Here is a 23,613-nt window from a genome sequence, read left to right on the forward strand (position 1 = left end):
GCGTTCGTGCGTAGAATGGAGAATCGTACTTGGGTTGAATAAATGGATAGCTTACTATAGCGTTCACGATCGACCCAAACATGAACCGCTGAACCTGTATTACGTCTGTGTGTGTGTGTGTGTGTGTGTGTGTGTGTGTGTGTGTGTGTGTGTGACATGGAGAATGGTGTTTGACTTGGTGGTGCACGATAGCGAAGGTGGTAGGAATTGTAGTTGTCGTAGTGGTAGAGAGATGGATGGTAGTGGTGATAGACTAGAGGAACCAAGTAGTGATGGTGATGGTGGTGGTAGAGGCAGTGATGGTAGAGGCAGTGATGGTAGTCGAGGCAGTGGTGGTAGAGGCAGTGATGGTAGAGGCAGTGATGGTAGTCGAGGCAGTGGTGGTAGAGGAGTGATGGTAGAGGCAGATGGTAGAGGCAGTGGTGGTAGAGGCAGTGATGGTAGAGGTGATGGTAGTCGAGGCAGTGGTGGTAGAGGCAGTGATGATAGTCGAGGCAGTGGTGGTAGAGGCAGTGATGGTAGAGGCAGTGATGGCAGTCGAGGCAGTGGTGGTAGAGGCAGTGATGGTAGAGGCAGTGATGATAGTCGAGGCAGTGGTGGTAGAGGCAGTGATGGTAGAGGCAGTGATGGTAGTCGAGGCAGTGGTGGTAGAGGCAGTGATGGTAGAGGCAGTGGTGGTAGAGGCAGGATGGTAGAGGCAGTGATGGTAGAGGCAGTGATGGTAGTCGAGGCAGTGGTGGTAGAGGCAGTGATGGTAGTCGAGGTGATGGTAGAGGCAGTGATGGTAGAGGCAGTGATGGTAGAGGCAGTGATGGTAGTCGAGGCAGTGGTGGTAGAGGCAGTGATGGTAGAGGCAGTGATGGTAGAGGCAGTGATGGTAGAGGCAGTGATGGTAGAGGCAGGATAGAGGCAGTGATGGTAGAGGCAGTGGTGGTAGAGGCAGTGATGGTAGAGGCAGTGATGGTAGTCGAGGCAGTGATGGTAGAGGCAGTGATGGTAGAGGCAGTGATGGTAGAGTGGTGGTAGAGGCAGTGATGGTAGTCGAGGTGATGGTAGAGGCAGTGATGGTAGAGGCAGTGATGGTAGTCGAGCAGTGATGGTAGTCGAGGCAGTGATGGTAGAGGCAGTGATGGTAGAGGCAGTGATGGTAGAGGCAGTGATGGTAGAGGCAGTGGTGGTAGAGGCAGTGATGGTAGCGGCAGTGATGGTAGAGGCAGTGGGTAGAGGCAGTGATGGTAGTCGAGGCAGTGGTGGTAGAGGCAGTGATGGTAGTGATAGTTATCAACATCTTGACTAACAATGGCGAGGCATCACAGAGTCCATAGGCGAGTAAAATGACGGGGAGACGACATTGGGAAGGAGGTGAGGTAAGGCGAGATGGGGAGGAAGGGGAGGTGAGATAGGGAGAGAGGGGAGGTGAGATAGGGAGAGGAGGGAGGTGGGGAGGGAGGAGGTGAAGTGGGAGGAGGTGGGCGAGTAAGAGGAGACCCATGGATTTTGTCTGGGACGCCGGGGAAAGAGAGAGAGAGAGAGAGAGAGAGAGAGAGAGAGAGAGAGAGAGAGAGAGAGAGAGAGAGAGAGAGAGAGAGAGAGAGAGAGAGAGAGAGTTCTGAGAAAGAGAGAGATGTTTTGTGCTGTAAAAAAAAGAAGGATTAGAGTGTGCTGGGGGAGAGTAATGAATGACAGACGAAATGAATGAATGAAACAGTGAATGGCGGGGAAGAAGTTCCAGGGAGGGAGAGAAAGCGAGTTTGATGGAATGGGTGAATTTAGAAGTATGAGAGAGAGAGAGAGAGAGAGAGAGAGAGAATGAATTAGTTGTATCCCAGCAAATTGAGTTCCGGATAAGGCAAGAGAGAGAGAGTGTGTGTGTGTGTGTGTGTGTGTGTGTGTGTGTGTGTGTGTGTGTGTGTGTGTGTGTGTGTGTGTGTGTGTGTGTGTGTGTGTGTGTGTGTGTGTGTGTGTGTGTGTGTGTGTGATATGATGCGATGCAGAGAAGGAACTCACTGAGGAGGAACAGGCAGATAAGACGAAGCAAGGAAGCGATGAGAGAAGAGAAAGAGGCAAGAAGGGAAGAGAAAGTGGAGATGATGATAAAAGGAAAGGACATACAGAGAGAGAGAGAGAGAAACAATAAATGGGCAGAACGAGACGAAGAGAACAAAGCAAAGTAGAATTAGACTTCCAAAGAGGAGAGATAGACAATAAATGGAAATAATAATGGGTGGGAAGAAAAGAAGAGAGAGAGAGAGAAAGAGGGGGGGGATACATGGAGAAGAAAAGAGAGAGAGAGAGAAAGAGAGAGAGATTCGTAGAAAATTGAGAAGCGTTCAACGTTGGCAAGAAGCAGAGAGCCTGAGTTATCATGACCCAGAGAGTTGAGGAAGATTTTGTCCAACCTCGAGAAACAGCTGTTCTTTGTTTTCATAGTTATCTGCGTGGGTGGAGCCTTATTGGAAGGGGTGGAGCCATGTCGGAGAGGGTGGAGCCGTGTCAGAAGGGGTGGAGCCATGTCGGAGGGGGTGGAGCTATGTTGGAAGTGGGGGGCTGTGCCGGAGGGATGGAGTTGGCGCAGGAAGGGGCGCAGAGACAATGCCGTAGGGGTGGAGCTAAGTGTAGGAGAGGGTGGAGCTGTGTCAGAAGGTGGAGCTATGTAGGAAGGGCGGAACCATGTCAGAAGGGCGGAGCTATGTAGGAGAGGGCGAGCGTGTCAGAAGGGGTGGAGCCAAGGTTGGAGGGGTGGAGCCATGTCAAACGGGTGAAACGATGTCGGAGGTGGGTGGAGCTATGTAGGAAGGGGCGGAGCCATGTCATAAGGGGTGGAGCCACGTCGGAGGGGGTGGAACCATGTTGGAGGGGGTGGATCCAAAAGAATAAACAAGAGAGAGAGAGAGAGAGAGAGAGATATAATAGACGTGATGAAAATGGAAAGAAAGATAGAAAACAATAGAAAGAAAAAGATGAAACGTAAGAGTTATTGAAAAAATGGAAGTGATATGTGAGGAGAGAGAGAGAGAGAGAGAGAGAGAGAGAGAGAGAGAGAGAGAGAGACGGATTTAGTCAGGCGAGGGAGATGATTTGGCTTCGTGTTGTGGGAGGAGGGGTGAGGGATAGGGAAGTGAGGCGGGAAGAAGGGTGGAAAAAGGATGCGGGTAATTGGAAGAAGGAGACGAAGAAAGGGAAGAGAATAAGAGGGAAAGGGAGAGTAAAGGGAAGAAAGTGAGAAAAAAAAGAGACAAAGAAAGATAAGGGAAAGATCAAAGGGAAAGGATAGGAAAGGAAACAAAAGCGAGAGAAGAAAAGTGAGGGATGAGTGGAGGTAAGAAACGAGAGGGAAGGAAAGAAAGGGGGTAGAAATGGAAAAAGGGGGGAGGGGGTAAGGGGGGTAAAGGTCGATAGTTATGACGCAGGGAAGTAGGAAGTCAATATAGGGAACCATCCTATGGGTGAGGGAGGGAGGTGGGCTGTAGACCTACCTTCTCCCTACCCCTATCTCTCTAGCCAATCACGCTACACGGTGTTGGTGTGACGTCACGGTACCCTCCTTCTCTGGCCAATCATAGGGAATTGTGGAAACTGGAGATGACGTCACAATATCCTATATTTTTCCCCAGGAGGTTTTTTTATTGGTCTAATTCTCGATCCATATTTTCCGCTATGTAGATATATGCGATGATGACGTTACCGTTCCCCCTCTTCTCCCAGCCAATCACAGCCCACGGGAGAGGGTTACGTCACTGGAACTCACCCTTGCCAATCACATGGCAAGGGGGAGGTGACGTCACAGGACTGCTTTGTCAAGGAGGTCCCTGATTGGTGTAATTCTCGGCCAGGTTTCCGCAAATAAACGCTTGAGAGGTCGTATTAAGGGCTGAACTGGAGGGACCTCGAGCTCTCTCACATAACACAGACGTCTTAATGAGGGTTTGGCGGGACGAAAATGAGTAAGACTTTCTGTATGTAAATAGGGAGATATTCCGTAGGTAAATAGGGAGATATTCCATAGGTAAATAGGGAGATATTCCGTAGGTAAATAGGGAGAGAAAAACATTAAATAGGGAGATTTAATTCAATAGTTGCTTAGGGCTTAAAGTTTAAATTGGGTTAAGAAATTAGTCTCTTAACTTTCACATGTTGTAGTAACAGAAGGTTAATGGGTAGGTGGGTAAAGTTGGAATAGGTTTGGGGAAAGTGTCAGGAGGTAATAATAGGGTAGTGTCAGGTGTCAGGAGGTAATAATAGTGTAGCGTCAGGTGTCAGGAGGTAATAATAAGGTAGTGTCAGGTGTCAGGAGGTAATAATAGTGTAGTGTCAGGTGTCAGGGAGGTAATAATAGGGTAGTGTCAGGTGTCAGAGGTAATAATAAGGTAGTGCTTCAGGTGTCAGTGGTACATAGTGTAGTGTCAGTGTCAGGGAGGTAATAATAGGTAGTGTCAGGTGTCAGGAGGTAATAATAGTGTAAAGCTGTGGTGTCAGGGAGGTAATAGTGTAGTGTCAGGTGGGGTCAGGAGGTAATAATAAGGTGAAAAGCCAGGTGTCAGGAGGTACAATAGTGTAGTGTCAGGTGTCAGAGTGCAATAATAGTGTAGTGTCAGGTGTCAGGAGGTAATAATAGGTAGTGTCAGGTGTCAGGAGGTAATAATAGTGTAGGTGTCAGGTGTCAGGAGGTAATAATAGTGTAGTGTCAGGTGTCATTGTCATAAAGGTCAAGTGTCAGGTGATAATAAGGTGTGGAAGATGATGAAGTGTTATTTTTGAGTGTCAGGATGGTAGTAGTTGGGTGGAGAGAGGGCGATGGGGAGTGGAGGGGGTGAGATGGAAGGGGTGGATGGGAGAGTAGGATGGAAGTGGGATGGGTAAGTGAATGGGACAGGAATATAGGAATAGTGTAGGTGGGGTGGATGGGAGAGGAAGATGGGATGGGCAGATGTCTTGTTGGTTAAGAGAGGAAGATTGGAAAGGATGATGGGAAGTGGGCTGGGTGGGCGGGAGGTGGGCGGGAGGTGGGCGGTGATACAGTAGTGTGGGTGGCCAGAGAGGGAAGATATTTATTTGTTTACTTTATTGTGGGGAGACAGTAATTGTTATTTATGAGAGGGGAGAAGAGGAAGGGGGGGGGTGGCAGGAAAAAGGGAGAGAGGGGGGAGGGAAAGGGGGAGGGATGGGAGGAAGGGGAAGGAAGGGAGGAGGGGTAGGAGAGAGGAAAAGGTGGTAGGTTAGGGAGGAATATAGAAGGAAAGGAGAGGAAAGATATTAGGGAACCTGTTTGTGTGTGGCATCAGAGGCAAGTGGGTGTCGAGAAGTAGTAGTGAGGATAAGGAGTCAGTGAGGATAAGGAGTCAGTGAGGATAAGGAGTCAGTAAGAGTAAGACTGGCAGTGTCCTCGACAGGTTTCAGGACTGTGAGTATGGCAATTAGTTCTGTTTGTAGAGTGGAGACCCCAATTACTGATTCTGTCTCCTGTATTGTAATTACCATGAGGCTAGAATGGCAACGGCAGCACTTCCAGCCCTCCCACTGACAGTATTTAGAGAACCATTAGTAATTTTTTTTTTGATTCACCAGTTCCATGACCCATATTTAATACTTTTTACTGCTCAGGGGACAACCTTCGGCAAGACTCAAATATGCAACGTCAATAATGGACTACCCGACTAACGCTTAGTAGTCTGTCAATACTGTAGGTGACGCCGTCCTCACCAGGGGCAGTAGGCGGCGTTAAGCTAACCCCCACTTCAGTATTATGGAACATGACACCAAATTATCATGTTCCTGGGAGCATCATATCTGTAAGGTCGTTATTTTTTGTGGTTTTACTGACAGACACGAAGCTCCATTCACCCTCCATCATTCCTCTTTCACCTTGTAGCAGTCTTCCTTCATTCACCTTCTATCATTCTTCTTTCATTCACCTATCATTCCACCTTCATTCTCTTTCTACCATTCCTCCTTCATTCACCTTGTATCATTCCTCCTTCATTCACCTATCATTCTTCCTTCATTCTCCTTCTATCATTTCTCCTTCATTCACCTTCTACCATTCCTCCTTCATTCACCACCTATCATTCTTCTTTCATTCACCTTCTATCATTCCTCCTTCATTCACCTATCATTCCTCCTTAATTCTCTTTATATCATTCCTCCTTCATTCACCTTTTATCATTCTTCCTTCATTCGCCTTCTATCATTCTTCCTTCATTCACCTTCTATCATTCCTCCTTCATTCACCTATCATTCCTCCTTCATTCTCCTTCTATCATTCTTCCTTCATTCACCTTCTATCATTCCTCCTTCATTCGCCTTCTATCATTCTTCCTTCATTCACCTATCATTCCACCTTCATTCATTCACCTTCTACCATTCCTCTTTCACCTTCTATCATTCCTCTTTCACCTTCTATCATTCCTCTCACCTTCCATCATTCCTCTTTCACCTTCTATCATTCCTCTCACCTTCCATCATTCCTCTTTCACCTTCTATCATTCCTCTCACCTTCTATCATTCCTCTTTCACCCTCTACCATTCCTCTTTCACCTTCTACCATTCCTCTTTCACCTTCTATCATTCCTCTCACCTTCTATCATTCCTCTTTCACCCTCTATCATTCCTCTTTCACCTTCTACCATTCCTCTTTAACCTTCCATCATTCCTCTTTCACCTCACCTTCTACCATCTCTTCAATCTTCCATCATTCCGCTTTCACCTATCATTCTCCTTCATTCTCCTTCTATCATTCTTCCTTCCATTCACCTTCTATCATTCCTCCTTCATTCGCCTTCTATCATTCTTCCTTCATTCACCTTCTATCATTCCTTCATTCTCCTTCTATCATTCCTCCTTCCATTCAATCTTCTATCATTCCTTCATCATTCACCTTCTATCATTCCTCCTTCATTCACCTTCTATCATCCTTCTCATTCACCTTGTATCATTCCTCTTTCATGGTTCCTCTTTCACCTTCTATCATTCCTCCCTTCATTCATCCTTCATTCACCTATCATTCCACCTTCATTCATTCAACAAATCTTCTACCATTCCTCTTCAATCTCTATCATTCCTCTTTCATCTTCCATCATTCCCTCATTCACCTTCTTCATTCCTCTCACCTTCTTATCATTCTCTCAATCTCTACCTCATTCCTCTTTCACCCTCTCTACCATTCCTCTTTCACCTTCTATCATTCCTTCTTCAATCTTCTCTACCATTCCTCCACCTTCCATCATTCCTCTTTCACCTTCTATCATTCCTCCTCACCTTCCATATATCATTCCTCTTCTTCACCTATCATTCCTCTCATCTTCCATCATTCCTCTTCACCTTCCATCATTCCTCTTTCACCTTCTATCATTCCTTTTCACCTTCTATCATTCCTCCCACCTTCTATCATTCCTCTTCACCTTCTATCACCTTCCTCACCTTCTATCATTCCTTCTTCAATCTTCCATCATTCCGCTTTCACCTTCTACCATTCCTCTTTCACCTTCCATCATTCCTCTTTCACCTTCTACCATTCCTCTTTCACCTTCTATCATTCCTCTCACCTTCTATCATTCCTCTTTCACCTTCTACCATTCCTCTTTAACCTTCCATCATTCCTCTTTCACCTTCTGTCATTCCCCCTCCACCTTGTCTCCACTCCCTCACCTACACCTCACATGAGACAAATTTCACCTCTGCACATATATAGTCATCCTACGCTTGGCTTGGCTTGTAGTGGCTTGGTCGTATGGTAGGCAGGATTCATTGTCTGTCTGGTTGTTTGGTTGTATAGTGTGGTAGTTTGACGGTATAGGTTGTGATTGTGGTAGTGATGATGGTAGTAGATGCATGGTTATAATCTATATATGATGGTGGTGGTTGTGGTAGGTTGTCTTATTGGTAGTGGTTGTGGTGATGGATAGTAGTGGTTGTGGTGGTGGTGGTGGAGGGGGACGAAGAAGAGGAGGAGGAGGAGGACGAAGAGGAGGAGGAGGAGGAAGAAGAGGAGTAGGAGGCGGCAGGTTAAAGGTGTGGTGGTGTTGTGAGGACCTGAACCACCAGCTGTTGGTATTAGAACTTATGGCTGTTCTAAATAACGGTGTATGTGTGTGTGTGTGTGTGTGTGTGTGTGTGTGTGTGTGTGTGTGTGTGGTTGTTAAATGATGATTATGGTTGTTTGGTGGATGTCTTCAAGTGGTTATTACTTGTCATATGGCTCTGGTTGTTATGGATGTCAGATGGTGGTTGTTATTGATGTCAGATGGTGGTTATCATTGATGTCAGATGGTGGTTGTTATTGTTGTTTTTGATGTCAGATGGTGGTTATCATTGATGTCAGATGGTGGTTGTTATTGTTGTTTTTGATGTCAGATGGTGGTTATCATTGATGTCAGATGGTGGTTGTTATTGATATCAAATGGTGGTTGTTATTGATATCAGATGGTGGTTGTTATTGTTGTCAGACGGTGGTTGTTATTGATATCAAATGGTGGTTGTTATTGATATCAAATGGTGGTTGTTATTGATATCAGATGGTGGTTGTTATTGATGTCAGACGGTGGTTGTTATTGATATCAGATGGTGGTTGTTATTGATATCAGATGGTGGTTGTTATTGATGTCAGACGGTGGTTGTTGTTGATATCAGATGGTGGTTGTTATTGATATCAAATGGTGGTTGTTATTGATATCAGATGGTGGTTGTTATTGATGTCAGATGGTGGTTGTTATTGATATCAGATGGTGGTTGTTATTGATATCAGATGGTGGTTGTTATTGATGTCAGACGGTGGTTGTTGTTGATATCAGATGGTGGTTGTTATTGATATCAAATGGTGGTTGTTATTGATATCAGATGGTGGTTAGTTGATGTCAGATGGTGGTTGCTATTGATCAGATGGTGGTTGAATCTGTGTCAACATTAAGCATTTACTCATACGTGCTAACCTTAACAAGCAGTTGAGTAGTTCGAGATATTGACCCATGTTAGGTTAACTACAGCGTGTTGGGTAATTGGTCCGACACTCTCCCTGGATCATGAGGACTCCGGGCTGAATACATTGTCAGGAGGGCACAGGGGATGGTCAGGGGTAGCAGGGGAAGGGCAGTAGGTGGGGGAGGAAGGGAAGAAGGGCAGTAGGTGGGGGGAGGAAAGGAAGAAGGGCAATAGGTGGGGGGAGGAAAGGAAGAAGGGCAATAGGGGGGAGGAAAGGAAGAAGGGCAATAGGGGTGGGGGGAGGAAGGGAAGAAGGACAATAGGTGGGGAGAGGAAGGAAGAAGGGCAATAGGTGGGGGAGGAAAGGTAGCATATCACCGGCAGTCAACGTGAAGGACAGTAGCCTTAACTCCCAGTAACTCCCGCTCAATATCTGTCAGCCACCTGTCTCTCTCTCTCTCGTTAACTTTAATCTTTATGTAATCATTCTCTTGTGTCACATTCCGTCAATAAAAGAACGTTAATATCAAATTGGCGTTACGTACTATTGCTTTTTTGTTGACTTGAGGAAAATTCGTATAACTTGTATTTTTCTTTCCACCGTTTGTATGTGTGTGTGTGTGTGTGTGTGTGTGTGTGTGTGTGTGTGTGTGTGTGTGTGTGTGTGTGTGTGTGTGGGTGTGTGTGTGTGTGTGTGTGTGTGTGTGTTTGTGTGTGTGTGTGTTCTCAGAGCCACACCACCATTTTACACTCTCAACTGACCTCACATGTGTACCAAACTGCAGGTGAACGAGCGGTGTAAATATCCCGGGAGGCCAGACAATGTTTGTGTCCTCACCTGTCAAACAGCTGGTTAGGGTTAGGTTAGGTTAGGTTAGGTTAGGTTAGGTAGGTTGTGGTTAGTAAAAAATATGGTTATTTTATGTTGTGGTTAGGTTAGGTTTGTTGGATTTGGTTAATTACTATTTAGGTTAGGTCGTTAGATTTTAATTAGGTTAGTTTTAGTTTGGTTAGGGTGGGTAGGTTAGAGAGAGAGAGAAAAGAGAAGAAGAGAAGAGAGAGAGATGGGTGTGTGTGAGAGAAAGAAAGATTAGAGAGAGAAAGAAAGATTGAGAGAGATAAAAGATAGAGAGAGAAAGATAGAGAGAGAAGAGAGAGAGAGAGAGAGAGAGAGAGAGAGAGAGAGAGAGAGAGAGTCACCATGGCGCCACTCGCTACAAGTTCCCTGGCAGCTCCGTCTCTACGCTAGCTAACTTGGCCCAGAGTTAAGAATATCGCTGCCCCATGAGAACGTCTGGATAATGGCTATTCTTCATGTGGATTTATGGATAGTGGATATGCCTCATGTGGATTTATGGATAGTGATATGCCTCATGTGGATTTATGGGTGATGCCTTTGTGTGGATTTATAGTGGATATGCCTTCACAGCTTACTGACACACATCACAGCTATCTGCCACACACAGCTAAGCCACACATCACAGCCATTGCTACACATCACAGCTACCTGCCACACATCACAGCTTACTGACACACATCACAGCTACTGCTACACATCACAGCTACCTGCCACACATCACAGCCACTGCTACACATCACAGCTAACACCACACATCACAGCTTACTGCCACACATCACAGCTACTGACACACACACAGCTACTGCTACACATCACAGCTAATGCCACACATCACAGCACTGCTTCACATCACAGCTAACTGCCACACATCACAGCACCCACATCACAGTTACTGCTTCACATCACAGCTACTCCCACACATCACAGCTAACTGCCACACATCACAGCCACATCACAGCTAACTGCCACACATCACAGCTTACTGCCACACATCACAGCTTACTGCCACACATCACAGCTAACTGCCACACATCACAGCTACTGCCACACATCACAGCTTACTGCCACATCACAGCTACTGCCACACATCACAGCCTGCACACACATCAGCACTGCCACATCACAGCACCCACACATCACAGCTACTGCCACACATCACAGCTTACTGCCCTAAATTGTAAGAGCGGTGTCTAATAATCTGTAAAACCAATATTGGTGAAATTCCTCTTGAGTCATTGATCTGTGTGTGTGTGTGTGTGTGTGTGTGTGTTTTGATAAGTAATGCACAAGGAAGGCGGATAAAAGTGAGCCATAAAAATAGAGTAATGAAGAGAAAAAGGCAACGTAAAGATAAGAGAGAGAGAGAGAGAGATAAAAGCTTTATGGTATAATTGGAGGAAGTAAGAAAAGAAATTTATGGTAAGATGTGGGTAGAAGGAAGTGGAAGATAGTTATTGGTAATATGCAGGTAATGTGGTGGTGGTTGTGGGATTGTGGTAGTGGTTATGGTACTGTGGTGTTGTTGATGGGGTGTGGTGGTGGTACTCGTGGTGGTGGTTGTGGTGATGGGTGGTAGTGTGGTGATTGGTGTGTGATGGTGTTAGTGGTTGTGGTAGTATGGTGATGATGTTGGTGGTTGTGGGAGATGTTATGCTGGTGGTGGTTGTGGTAGTGGTGATGTAGTGTGGTGGTGGTTGTAGAGGTGGTGGTGATGATGATAGTGTTGGTGATAGTTATGATAATGGTAGTGTTGGTGGTGTAAGCGGATTTAGTGTTGGTGATAGTAATGGTGGTGATGGTGTTAGTGGTGGTGGTGGTGGGAGGAGGTTTAGGTGAGGCCATTTGCTGAAGGCTGGTAGTTTCCGGTTATTGCCTCTGACCCGCGCCATGCATACCACAGTGGCCGCCATTACCACCACCTACCACACTACCACCATTACCACACGTACCACACTACCACCACTACCAATACTATTACTACTACCACCACTACCACTACCTCCACTACCACCACCTACCACACTACCACCATTACCACCACGTACCACACTACCACCACTACCAATACTTACTACTACTACCACTACCACTACCTCCACTACCAACACGTACCACACTACCACCACAACCATTACTATTACTACTACCACCATTACCACCACGTACCACACACTACCACCACCCACCACACTACCACCATTACCACCAATACTGCACCACACTACCACCACTACCCTCACCATTACTCACCACCTACCACACACTACCACCACTACCATTACTATTACTGCTACCACCACTACCATTACTATTACTACTACCACCACCACCACCATTACCACCACCTACCACACTACCACCACAACCATTACTATTACTACTACCACCACTACCACCATTACCACCACCCACCACACTACCACCACTACCACCATTACCACCACTACCACCACGTACCACACCACCACCACCCACCACACTACCACCACCTACCACACTACCACCATTACCACCACTACCATTACTATTAATACTACCACCACAACCATTACTATTACTACTCCACCACTACCACCATTACCACCACCTACCACACTACCACCACTACCACCACTCTACCACACTACCACCACATACCACAATACCACCACCCACCACACTACCACCACCTACCACACTACCACCACCTACCACACTACCACCACTACCATTACTATTACTACAACTACCACTACCACCACGTACCACACTACCACCACCTACCACACTACCACCATTACCATCACCTACCACTACCACCACAACCACACTGGCCACCACCATAAGTACCATTACCATAACCACTACCACCACAACTACCAGTACCACCACTCCTACCATAACTAACACCACCACCACACGCCCTACAACAACAACAACCACCACACGCCTACAACAACAACAACCACCACGTTCTACAACAACAACAACCACCACCTCCCTACAACAACAACCACCACCACGCCCTACAACAACCACCACACGCCCCTACAACAACAACAACCACCACGCCCCTACAACAACAACAACCACCACACGCCCTACAACAACCACCACCACACGCCCCTACAACAACAACCACCACCACACGCCCTACAACAACAACCACCACCGCCCTACAACAACCAACAACCACCACGCCCCTACAACAACAACAACCACCACGCCTACAACAAACAACCACAGCCTACAACAACAACAACCACCACACGCCCTACAACAACAACAAACCACCACGCTACAACAACAACAACCACCACCGCCCTACAACAACAACCACCACACGCCCTCAACAACAACCACCACCACGCCTACAACAACAACAACCACACGCCCTACAACAACAACAACCACCACACGCCCTACAACAACAACAACCACCGCCCTACAACAACAACAACCACCACACGCCCTCCAACAACAACAACCACCGCCTACAACAACAACCACCGCCCTACAACAACAAACACAACCAACACAACAACCACCAACAACCACCACGCCTACAACAACAACAACAACCACCGCCTAACAACAACAACCACCACGCCCTACAACAACAACAACCACCACGCCTACAACAACAACCACACACCCACAACAACAACAACCACCACGCCTACAACAACAACCACCACGCCCTACAACAACAACAACCACACCACCCCTACAACAACAACAACCACCACACGCCTACAACAACAACAACCACCACCACGCCCCTACAACAACAACAACCACCACGCCTACAACAACAACAACAACCACCACACGCCCTACAACAACAACAACCACCACGCCCCTACAACAACAACAACCACCACACCTACAACAACAACAACAACCACCACACGCCCTACAACAACAACAACCACCACACTCACAACAACAACAACAACCAACCACACCACGCCTACAACAACAACAACCACCACACGCCTACAACAACAACAACAACCACCACCGCCTACAACAACAACCACCACCGCCTACAACAACAACAACCACCACGCCCTACAACAACAACAACCACCACACCTACAACAACAACCACCACGTACAACAACAACAACCACCACACGCCCTACAACAACAACAACCACCACACGCCCCTACAACAACAACAACCACCACATGCCCTACAACAACAACAACCACCGCCCTAACAACAACCACCACACGCCCTACAACAACAACAACCACCACACGCCCTACAACAACAACAACCACCACACGCCTACAACAACAACAACAACAACCACCACACCTACAACCACCACGCCCTTAACAACAACCACCACGCCTACAACAACAACAACCACGCCTACAACAACAACCACCGCCTACAACAACAACCACCACGCCCTACAACAACCACGCCCTACAACAACAACCACCACGCCTACAACAACACAACCACACGCCCTACAACAACAACAACAACCACCACGCCCTACAACAACAACCACCACGCCCTACAACAACCACCACACGCCCTACAACAACCACCACACGCCTACAACCAACAACCACCACACGCCTACAACCACCACCGCCTACAACAACAACAACCACCACGCCCTACAACAACAACAACCACCACGCCCTACAACAACAACAACAACAACCACCACGCCCTACAACAACAACAACAACAACCACCACGCCTACAGCCACCACCACACCTACAACAACAACAACCATCACACCTACAACAACAACAACCACCGCCTACAACAACAACAACCACCGCCCTACAACAACAACCACCACCACGCCTACAACAACAACAACAACCACCACACACGCCCTACAACCACCACACGCCCAACAACCACCACCGCCACCACGCCCTACAACAACAACAACCACCACAACAACAACCACCACCGCCCTACAACCACCACACGCCCTACAACCACCACGCCCAACAACCACCACTGCGCAACCGCCCTACAACAACAACAACAACCATACAACAACAACAACAACCACACGCCCTACAACCCAACAACAACCACCACGCCCTACAACAACAACAACAACCACCACACGCCCTACAACAACAACAACAACAACCGCCTACAACAACAACCAACCACCACACGCCTACAACAACAACAACAACCACCACACGCCTACAACAACAACAACAACAACCACCACACGCCCTACAACAACAACAACAACCACCACACGCCCTACAACAACAACCACCACACGCCCCTAAACAACAACAACAACAACCACCACACGCCCTACAACAACAACAACCACCACACGCCCCACAACAACAACAACAACCACCACACGCCCTACAAAACAACAACCACCACACGCCCTACAACAACAACAACCACCACACGCCCCACAACAACAACAACCACCACACGCCCTACAACAACAACAACCACCACACGCCCTACAACAACAACAACAACCACCACACGCCCTACAACAACAACAACAACCACCACACGCCCCACAACAACAACAACCACCACACGCCCCACAACAACAACAACCACCACACGCCCTACAACAACAACAACCACCACACGCCCTACAACAACAACAACAACAACCACCACACGCCCTACAACAACAACAACAACCACCACACGCCCTACAACAACAACAACCACCACACGCCCTACAACAACAAACAACCACCACACGCCGCCCAACAACAACAACCACCACACCTACAACAACAACAACCACCACACGCCCTACAACAACAACAACCACCACACGCCCTACAACAACAACAACCACCACACGCCCTACAACAACAACCACCACACGCCCTACAACAACAACAACAACCACCACACGCCCTACAACAACAACCACCACCACACGCCCTACAACAACAACAAACCACCACACGCCCTACAACAACAACAACCACCACACGCCTACAACAACAACAACCACCACACGCCCTACAACAACAACAACCACCACACGCCCTACAACAACAACAACAACAACCACCACCACACGCCCTACAACAACAACAACAACCACCACACGCCCTACAACAACAACAACCACCACACGCCCTACAACAACAACAACCACCACACGCCCTACAACAACAACAACAACAACCACACGCCCTACAACAACAACAACCACCACACGCCCTACAACAACAACAGCCACCACACGCCCTACAACAACAAACGACCACCACACGCCCTACAACAACAACAACCACCACACGCCCTACAACAACAACAACAACAACCACCACACGCCCTACAACAACCACAACAACCACCACACGCCCTACAACAACAACAACAACCACCACACGTCACAAACAACAACCACCACACGCCCTACAACAACAACAACAACAACCACCACACGCCCTACAACAACAACAACCACCACACGCCCTACAACAACAACAACCACCACACGCCCTACAACAACAACAACCACCACACGCCCTACAACAACAACCACCACCACACGCCCTACAACAACAACAACCACCACACGCCCCATAAACAACAACAACCACCACATGCCCTACAACAACAACAACCACCACACGCCCTACAACAACAACCACCACACGCCCTACAACAACAACAACAACCACCGCACGCCCTCAACAACAACAACAACCACCACACACCCTACAACCATCACCACACGCCCTACAACCACCACACGCCCAACAACCACCACTGCACGCCTACAACCACCACACGCCCAACAACCACCATGCACGCCTACAACCACCACACGCCCAACAACCACCACTGCACGCCCTACAACCACCACATGCCCTACAACCACCACTGCACGCCCTACAACCACCACACGCCTAACAACCACCACCACACGCCCAACAACCACCACTGCATGCCCTACAACCACCACCACGCCCTACAACCACCACTGCACGCCCTACAACCACCACCAACAACCACCACCACACGCCCTACAACCACCACTGCACGCCCTACCACCACCACACGCCCTACAACCACCACTGCACGCCCTACAACCACCACACGCCCAACAACCACCACTACACGCCCTACAACCACCACACGCCCAACAACCACCACTACACGCCCTACAACCACCACTACACGCCCTACAATCACCACCAGGAACCAGCTGTCACTTCCGACTGCACCATTTGGGTCACCATCTCCGTCGCGTCGCCTGGAGGAGAAAGTTATGGCGGGGTGAGGGTGCTACTGGGTGCTGGTCTTGTTCCTTCCTTCCTTCCTTCCCTTCATTCCTTTTCTTTATTTTTCTTTTATTTCTTTTCATTCCTTACCTTTTTCTTTCTTTCTTTCTTTCCTCCTTTCTTTTTCCTTCCTTTGTCCTTCTTTCTTTTCTTCCTTCCTTTTTTTCTTTCTTTTCTTTCCTTCCTTCTTCTTACCTCTTCTTCCATTCTGCTTCCTCACCTCCCTCTCTTTCTTCTGTTTCCTTCCTCCTCCTCCTATGTAACACTTCCACACCCTCTCTCAAATTCTCCTCCCTTCTTTTCATCTTTTCTTTTCGTTTTTTTCTTCATTATCTTTCTCTCTTTTCTCATTCTTCCTTCTTATGGTGATTGGTCGCCCTCTTGACTGTGATTGGCCGCCCTCTGACAGTGATTGGTCTCCCCTTGACAGTGATTGATTGCCCTTGTCAGTGATTGGTCGCCCTCTTGTCAGTGATTGGTCGCCCTCTTTACGGTGATTGGCCGTCTTAACAGTGATTGGTCTCTCTTGACAGTGATTGATTGCCTCTGTCAGTGATTGGTCGCCCCTTTATAGTGATTATCTGTTTTCGGTGATTAGCCGCCCGTTTCAGTGATTGGCCGCACTTCTTAAAGTGATTGGCCGACATGCCTCACTGGAGTGCCTCATCTCGAAAACTTATCTCGACAGTGCCTCATCTCGACAGTGCCCATCTCTCGGAGTGCCTCCAAGCCTCATCTCGACAGTACCTCATCTCGACAGTGCCTCATCTCGGCAGTGCCTCATCTGGCAGTCATCCTGACAGTGCCTCATCTCGACAGTGCCTCATTCGACAGTGCTCATCTCGGCAGTGCCTCATCTCGGCAGTGCCTCATCCTGACAGTGCCTCATCCCCAGTGCCTCATCGCGACAGTGCCTCATCCTGACAGTGCCTCATCTCGACAGTGCCTCATCTCGACAGTGCCTCATCTCGACAGTGCCTCATCTCGACAGTGCCATCTCGACAATGCCTCATCTCGACAGTGCCTCATCTCGACAGTGCCTCATCTCGACAGTGCCTCATCTTGGCAGTGCCTCATCCTGACAGTGCCTCATCCTGACAGTGCCTTATTCTGGCAGTGCCTCATCCTGACAGTGCCTCATCCTGACAGTGCCTCATCGCGACAGTGCCTCATCCTGACAGTGCCTCATCCTGACAGCCATCTCGACAGTGCCTCATCTCGACAGTTCATCGGGACACTGCCTCATCTGACAGTGCCTCATCCTGACAGTACCTCATCGCGACAGTGCTCATCTCGACAGTGCCCCATCTCGACAGTGCCTCATCCCGACAGTACTCATCGCGACAGTGCTCATCTCGACAGTGCCTCTCTCGACAGTGCCTCATCTCGACAGTGCCCCATCTCGACAGTGCCTCATCCTGACAGTACCTCATCGCGACAGTGCCTCATCTCGACAGTGCCATCTCGACAGTGCCCCATCTCGACAGTGCCTCATCCTGACAGTGCTCATCGCGACAGTGCCTCATCTCGACAGTGCCCTCATCTCGACAGTGCCTCATCTCGACAGTGCCTCATCTCGACAGTGCCTCATCTCGACAGTGCCTCATCTCGACAGTGCTCATCCTCTCGACAGTGCCTCATCTCGACAGTACCTCATCGCGACAGTGCCTCATCTCGACAGTGCCCCATCTCGACAGTGCCCATCCCGACAGTACTACCGCGACAGTGCCTCATCTCGACAGTGCCTCATCTCGACAGTGCCTCATCTCGACAGTGCCCCATCTCGACAGTGCCTCATCCCGACAGTACCTCATCGCGACAGTCCTCTCTCGACAGCCTCATCTCGACAGTGCCCCATCTCGACAGTGCCTCATCCTGACAGTGCTCATCGCGACAGCCTCATCTCGACAGTGCCTCATCTCGACAGTGCCTCATCTCGACAGTGCCAGCCATGATAACGGCCTCGGAGAGCTCACCGTCATCGCTGTTATTGCTTCCTGTGTTGTCTTGCAACAACCTATCGACCCGCCCCTCCTTCACCTCCTCCAGGCACCTCCTGCCTCCTTCACCTCCTCCAGGCACCTCCTGCCCTTCCTCCAGGCACCTCCCGCCCTCCTCCACCTCCCACGCCCCTTTCATGTCACCAATGTGCTCACGTTGCCTTTATGACTCTAATGCCAGACCACCCACACGCCTTCCTCACACCTACACGTTCCTCACACCCCACACCTACACGCCTCGTCACCGCTGCCTTCCCCACACCCACACGCCTTCCCACACGCCTACCTCACACCCACACGCCTCGTGCACACCCAAGCGTCTTCTCACACCTCCACGCCTTCCTCACACCCACACGCCTCACTCCACACGCTCACGTTCTCACACCTACACGCCTTCCCACACGCCCACCTCACACCTCCCACACGCCTCGTGCACACCTGCTGTCTTCCTCACACCTACACGCCTTCTCACACCTACACGCCTTCCTACACGCCTACCTCACACCTCCTCACACGCCTCGTCCTTCCAGACAACACCTACGCCCTATGACCTTCACCTACCTTTTAACCTTGCACTTACCCACGCCACACTCACGCCACACCCACGCCACACTCACGTCACACCCCACGTCACACTCACCACTCTCACACCACACTCATGCCACACCCACGTCATTCCATACCACATCCACGCCTCACCCACGCCTCACCCACGCCACACCCACATCTGTGTTTTCTATATTTTCATCTGTTACGACCCTTGAGCCTTATGTTGTAACAATGCACAAATTCAACTTCTTTTATATTATAGGTCCAAGGAATAGATCCCACCAAAATCATCACCTCATTACTATGGGGTATATTGAAACTAATGAAGTAGATTTAATTACAGAATATATTAACAATCAAACAATAAAACAAATATATCAGTTATGTACAAAAATAAACAAATACAAACTAACTCTGATCAAATAAATGACTCAACCGAGTGACAAAATTATGAACATAAAAGTAAAGACTAAACATTTATTTAGTTTAGCAGCCACTAACGCCTCATAAATAAGTAAGTTATTTTCGTGGAATTCTAAAATATGACTAACAACAATCTCACATATAATGCTTGGTGTTCTAAAAGTCGAGCAAGGTTCACATTATATCACTAGAAATATACTGTACAATAAGAGAGGAGATACTAAACTTATGACTGCCAGCCCAATACTGGCGTCACTGGCCTTGGGAGGTAAAAAAAGCGAGCAGAAGTGGGCGGAAATGACGTCACAAACAAAAGACGTTCACTTTGCGAATCCACAATCAACCATTGAACTATCACTGTAACATCATCCTCATAATAACTGCCTTGATACTCGCCCCAAGAATGCCCACGTTCCCCACGTCTCCTGAAGACCCATCCTAGACATCACCGCGCCTCCCACCCTCCTGCAAACCCATCCTAAACCAACCCCGCGCTCCCACGTTCTTGCAGGCCCATCCAACCAACCCGCGCCCCTACAGTCTTGTTAGTATCTCGCAAGGATTACCAGTCCCACGCCTCCAGTCTTCCGTCAGTTGTGTGTGTTTGATAAGGAATATTAAGGTCAACGTAATGTGGGGCGTAAAGCTGCTATAGGTGGGCGTAAGATGGGCGTGCGAGTATAATTGGGCGTAAGATAGGCGAAATGTGGCGTATTGTGACTTAATGTGCGCGCAAGATGGGCGTGATGTTCGGTTAATGGGCGTAACATGGGCACAATGGGGCGTGATGCGGAATTGATTTTGTTCTTTATGTGTCCCGTGAAAGTCCACGACCCAACCTAACCTAACCTAACCTAACTTAACCTAACCTAACCAACCTAACCTGATTAGACTGGAGGTCATTTCACCCGTCCCTTCCAGAGCAGTGGTTGACCGTAATTTCTCCGGCGGCTCAGAGTAGAGCTGAGAGTCACCAGCAGATGGGTTGCCCTGCGCCTCCCAGCTGGCCTTTGTTGCGTGACCATCTGACTGTGATATAATTATTTGGATATAATGACGTAATGTATAACTAACCGGCGGACACCTTATATAACCATCCGACTACCTGATACAACCTACCGATCCGCCTCGAAACATTTTCCAGTCCTGCCAGCCACTTGCATAACCATCCGGATATGTGAAGAGAATCATTAACCTGGTGAGTCGGTGCTACCTGGGCATGTGCCGGCCGGATAGCTGGCTGCCAGGTAGGTCAGTGAGAGGTGATGCTGGTGCGGGGTTGTCATGGTAACTCTGACGTTGATGCTGGGTCGTCTACCTGAGTGTGTAGGTGGGATGTACCCTGAGTGTGTAGGTGGGATGTACCCCTGAGTGTGTGTGGGGATGTACCCCTGAGTGTGTAGGAAAGTCTTTGTACATATGAATGATTAAGTATGTATATGTATTTATATGATCGTATACCTGTATGTGAGTATATATATGTACAGTAGGTGTGTATATTTTCATGTGAGTATTTTGTGCATGTGACTTTGTGTATGGAACTTAAGAGTATATATATATATATATATATATATATATATATATATATATATATATATATATATATATATATATATATATATATATATATATGTGTGTGTGTGTGTGTGTGTGTGTGTGTGTGTGTGTGTAAGGTCGTGTGTATAAATCAATGACGATGGAGGAAGGTGAGGCGAGGAGGAGTCATGTCAGATGAGAGAGTGACAGACAGACAGACAGACAGATAATATATTCTCGTAGATGGTTCAGACAAAACAGTGTGTGTGTGTGTGTGTGTGTGTGTGTGTGTGTGTGTGTGTGTGTGTGTGTGTGTGTGTGTGTGTGTGTGTTGGTAAATAAGTCGAGGAAATTGTCTTAAAGCTTGCAGTATAATATGTGACATCGAGTAGTGGTATAGCGGCGGTTCTGTTGAGGTCGTTCACCCGATTTACTACTATTGAGTGACGACTTGAGACGACTTGTGTTAACTTTTGTCGACATGTAGATGACTTGAGGCGACATGTGATGACCTTTGTGATGACTTGTAACGACTTTTAACGACCTTTGATGATTTACGACGATTTTCACGACTTATGACGACTTATACCGACCTGATGACTCCTGACGACTTGTGATGACCTGTGACGACCTGTTACGACTTGTGACGACCCTGACGACTAATATTAATTAAAATTAATCTACGACTCTCAACATGGGTTAACAAAGGGAAAATCTTGTCTAACAAATCTGCTAACGTTTTTAGGAAAGTTCCGAGGTAGTAGATAATGTACGATGATGTTATTTACTTAGACTTTAGCAAAGCATTTGACAGAGTACCGCATCAGAGGCTTCTGAGAAAATTAAGGCTCATGGTATCGAGGGGAAATTTTAAATTGATAAAATCATGGCTCACCGATAGAACGCAGAGGATCAGCGTAGATGGTGTTAACTGAGTGGGGCCGTAACCAGTGGGGTTCCCAGGGATCAGTACTAGGCCCACTTTGTTATAATCTACATAAACGATCTAGATACTGGGATCAGCAGTGACATAAGCAAGTTTGCGGATGACACCAAAATAGGGCGGCAAATTAATTCAGGGCAGGATGCAAATGCATTACAGGAGGATCTAAATAAACTGCGTGGTCTGAAAATGGCAAATGAAATTCAACACCAGCAAGTGCAGCGTACTTAATATTGGAAGAACAAATACTTATAATGTATACAGCCTTAACAACATCAACCTAGAGAAGTCGACTTGTGAAAGAGACCTAGGGGTACTTAGGCCCGGACCTACGGCCCAGGAAAACAGTGCGTTAATGTTCGAAATAAGGCAAACAGAGTATTGGGTTTTATATCTAAAGTGTAAGTAAAAGAGTGCCGAGGTCTTCTTGCAACTATATCTAGGCTAGTCAGGCCGCACTCGATTATGCGGTTCAGTTCTGGTGCCCCTATTATAGAATGGATATAAATTACCAGAGTCGGTGCAGCGAAGAATGACAAAAATTCGATTTGAGAAACCTATAATGAGAAGGTTAAAGAAACTTAACTTGCATTCCTAGAAAGACGAAGAGTGCGGGGAGATATGATCGAAGTATTTAAGTGGGTGAAAGGAATCAATAAAGGATATAGATAAAGTTCTTATAATATCCGAGCAGGATAGACCCGGAGCAACGGATTCTGGATAAGTTTAGGTTTAGGAGGGAGATAGAAAGGAACTGGTTCACAAATAGGGTGGTGGACGAGTGGAACAAGCTTAGCAACTTTGTAGTAAGTGCGGGAACTCTGGAAAGTTTCAAAAGGAGGCTAGATAGATTCATGGATGATAGAGAGTGGTAGTAACTCGACAGGAGCTGCCATGCACAAGCCAACCGGCCTATTGCAGACTCTTATGTTCTTATGTTCTTAATGTCAACACTGGAAGGAAAGTAAACACAGTCATGCAACACACACACAAACTCCTCCTCAACAACATGGTATATCCAGTGTTTATCGCCTGATGTTTATACTCCTAATTCAGTAACTCGTGTGTGTGTGTGTGTGTGTGTGTGTGTGTGGCATTATTTCCACATTGTTTCATACATATAGTTGAT

At 47.7% G+C, this 23,613-nt stretch overlaps 1 protein-coding gene across 1 annotated transcript; it reads left to right on the forward strand.

Moving 5' to 3' along the window:
- The first annotated feature begins 2,766 nt into the window (after positions 1–2,766).
- Positions 2,767–18,912, forward strand: LOC121866077. Its single transcript, XM_042365672.1, has 2 exons — positions 2,767–2,775; positions 17,722–18,912. Exons 1-2 carry the CDS (start codon positions 2,767–2,769, stop codon positions 18,910–18,912), a joined length of 1,200 nt encoding a protein of 399 aa, XP_042221606.1.
- Positions 18,913–23,613: the final 4,701 nt, after the last annotated feature.

Source organism: Homarus americanus, unplaced genomic scaffold (assembly GCF_018991925.1).
Source record: "Homarus americanus isolate GMGI-L3 unplaced genomic scaffold, GMGI_Hamer_2.0 scaffold163, whole genome shotgun sequence".
Taxonomy (NCBI): Eukaryota; Metazoa; Arthropoda; class Malacostraca; order Decapoda; family Nephropidae; genus Homarus; species Homarus americanus.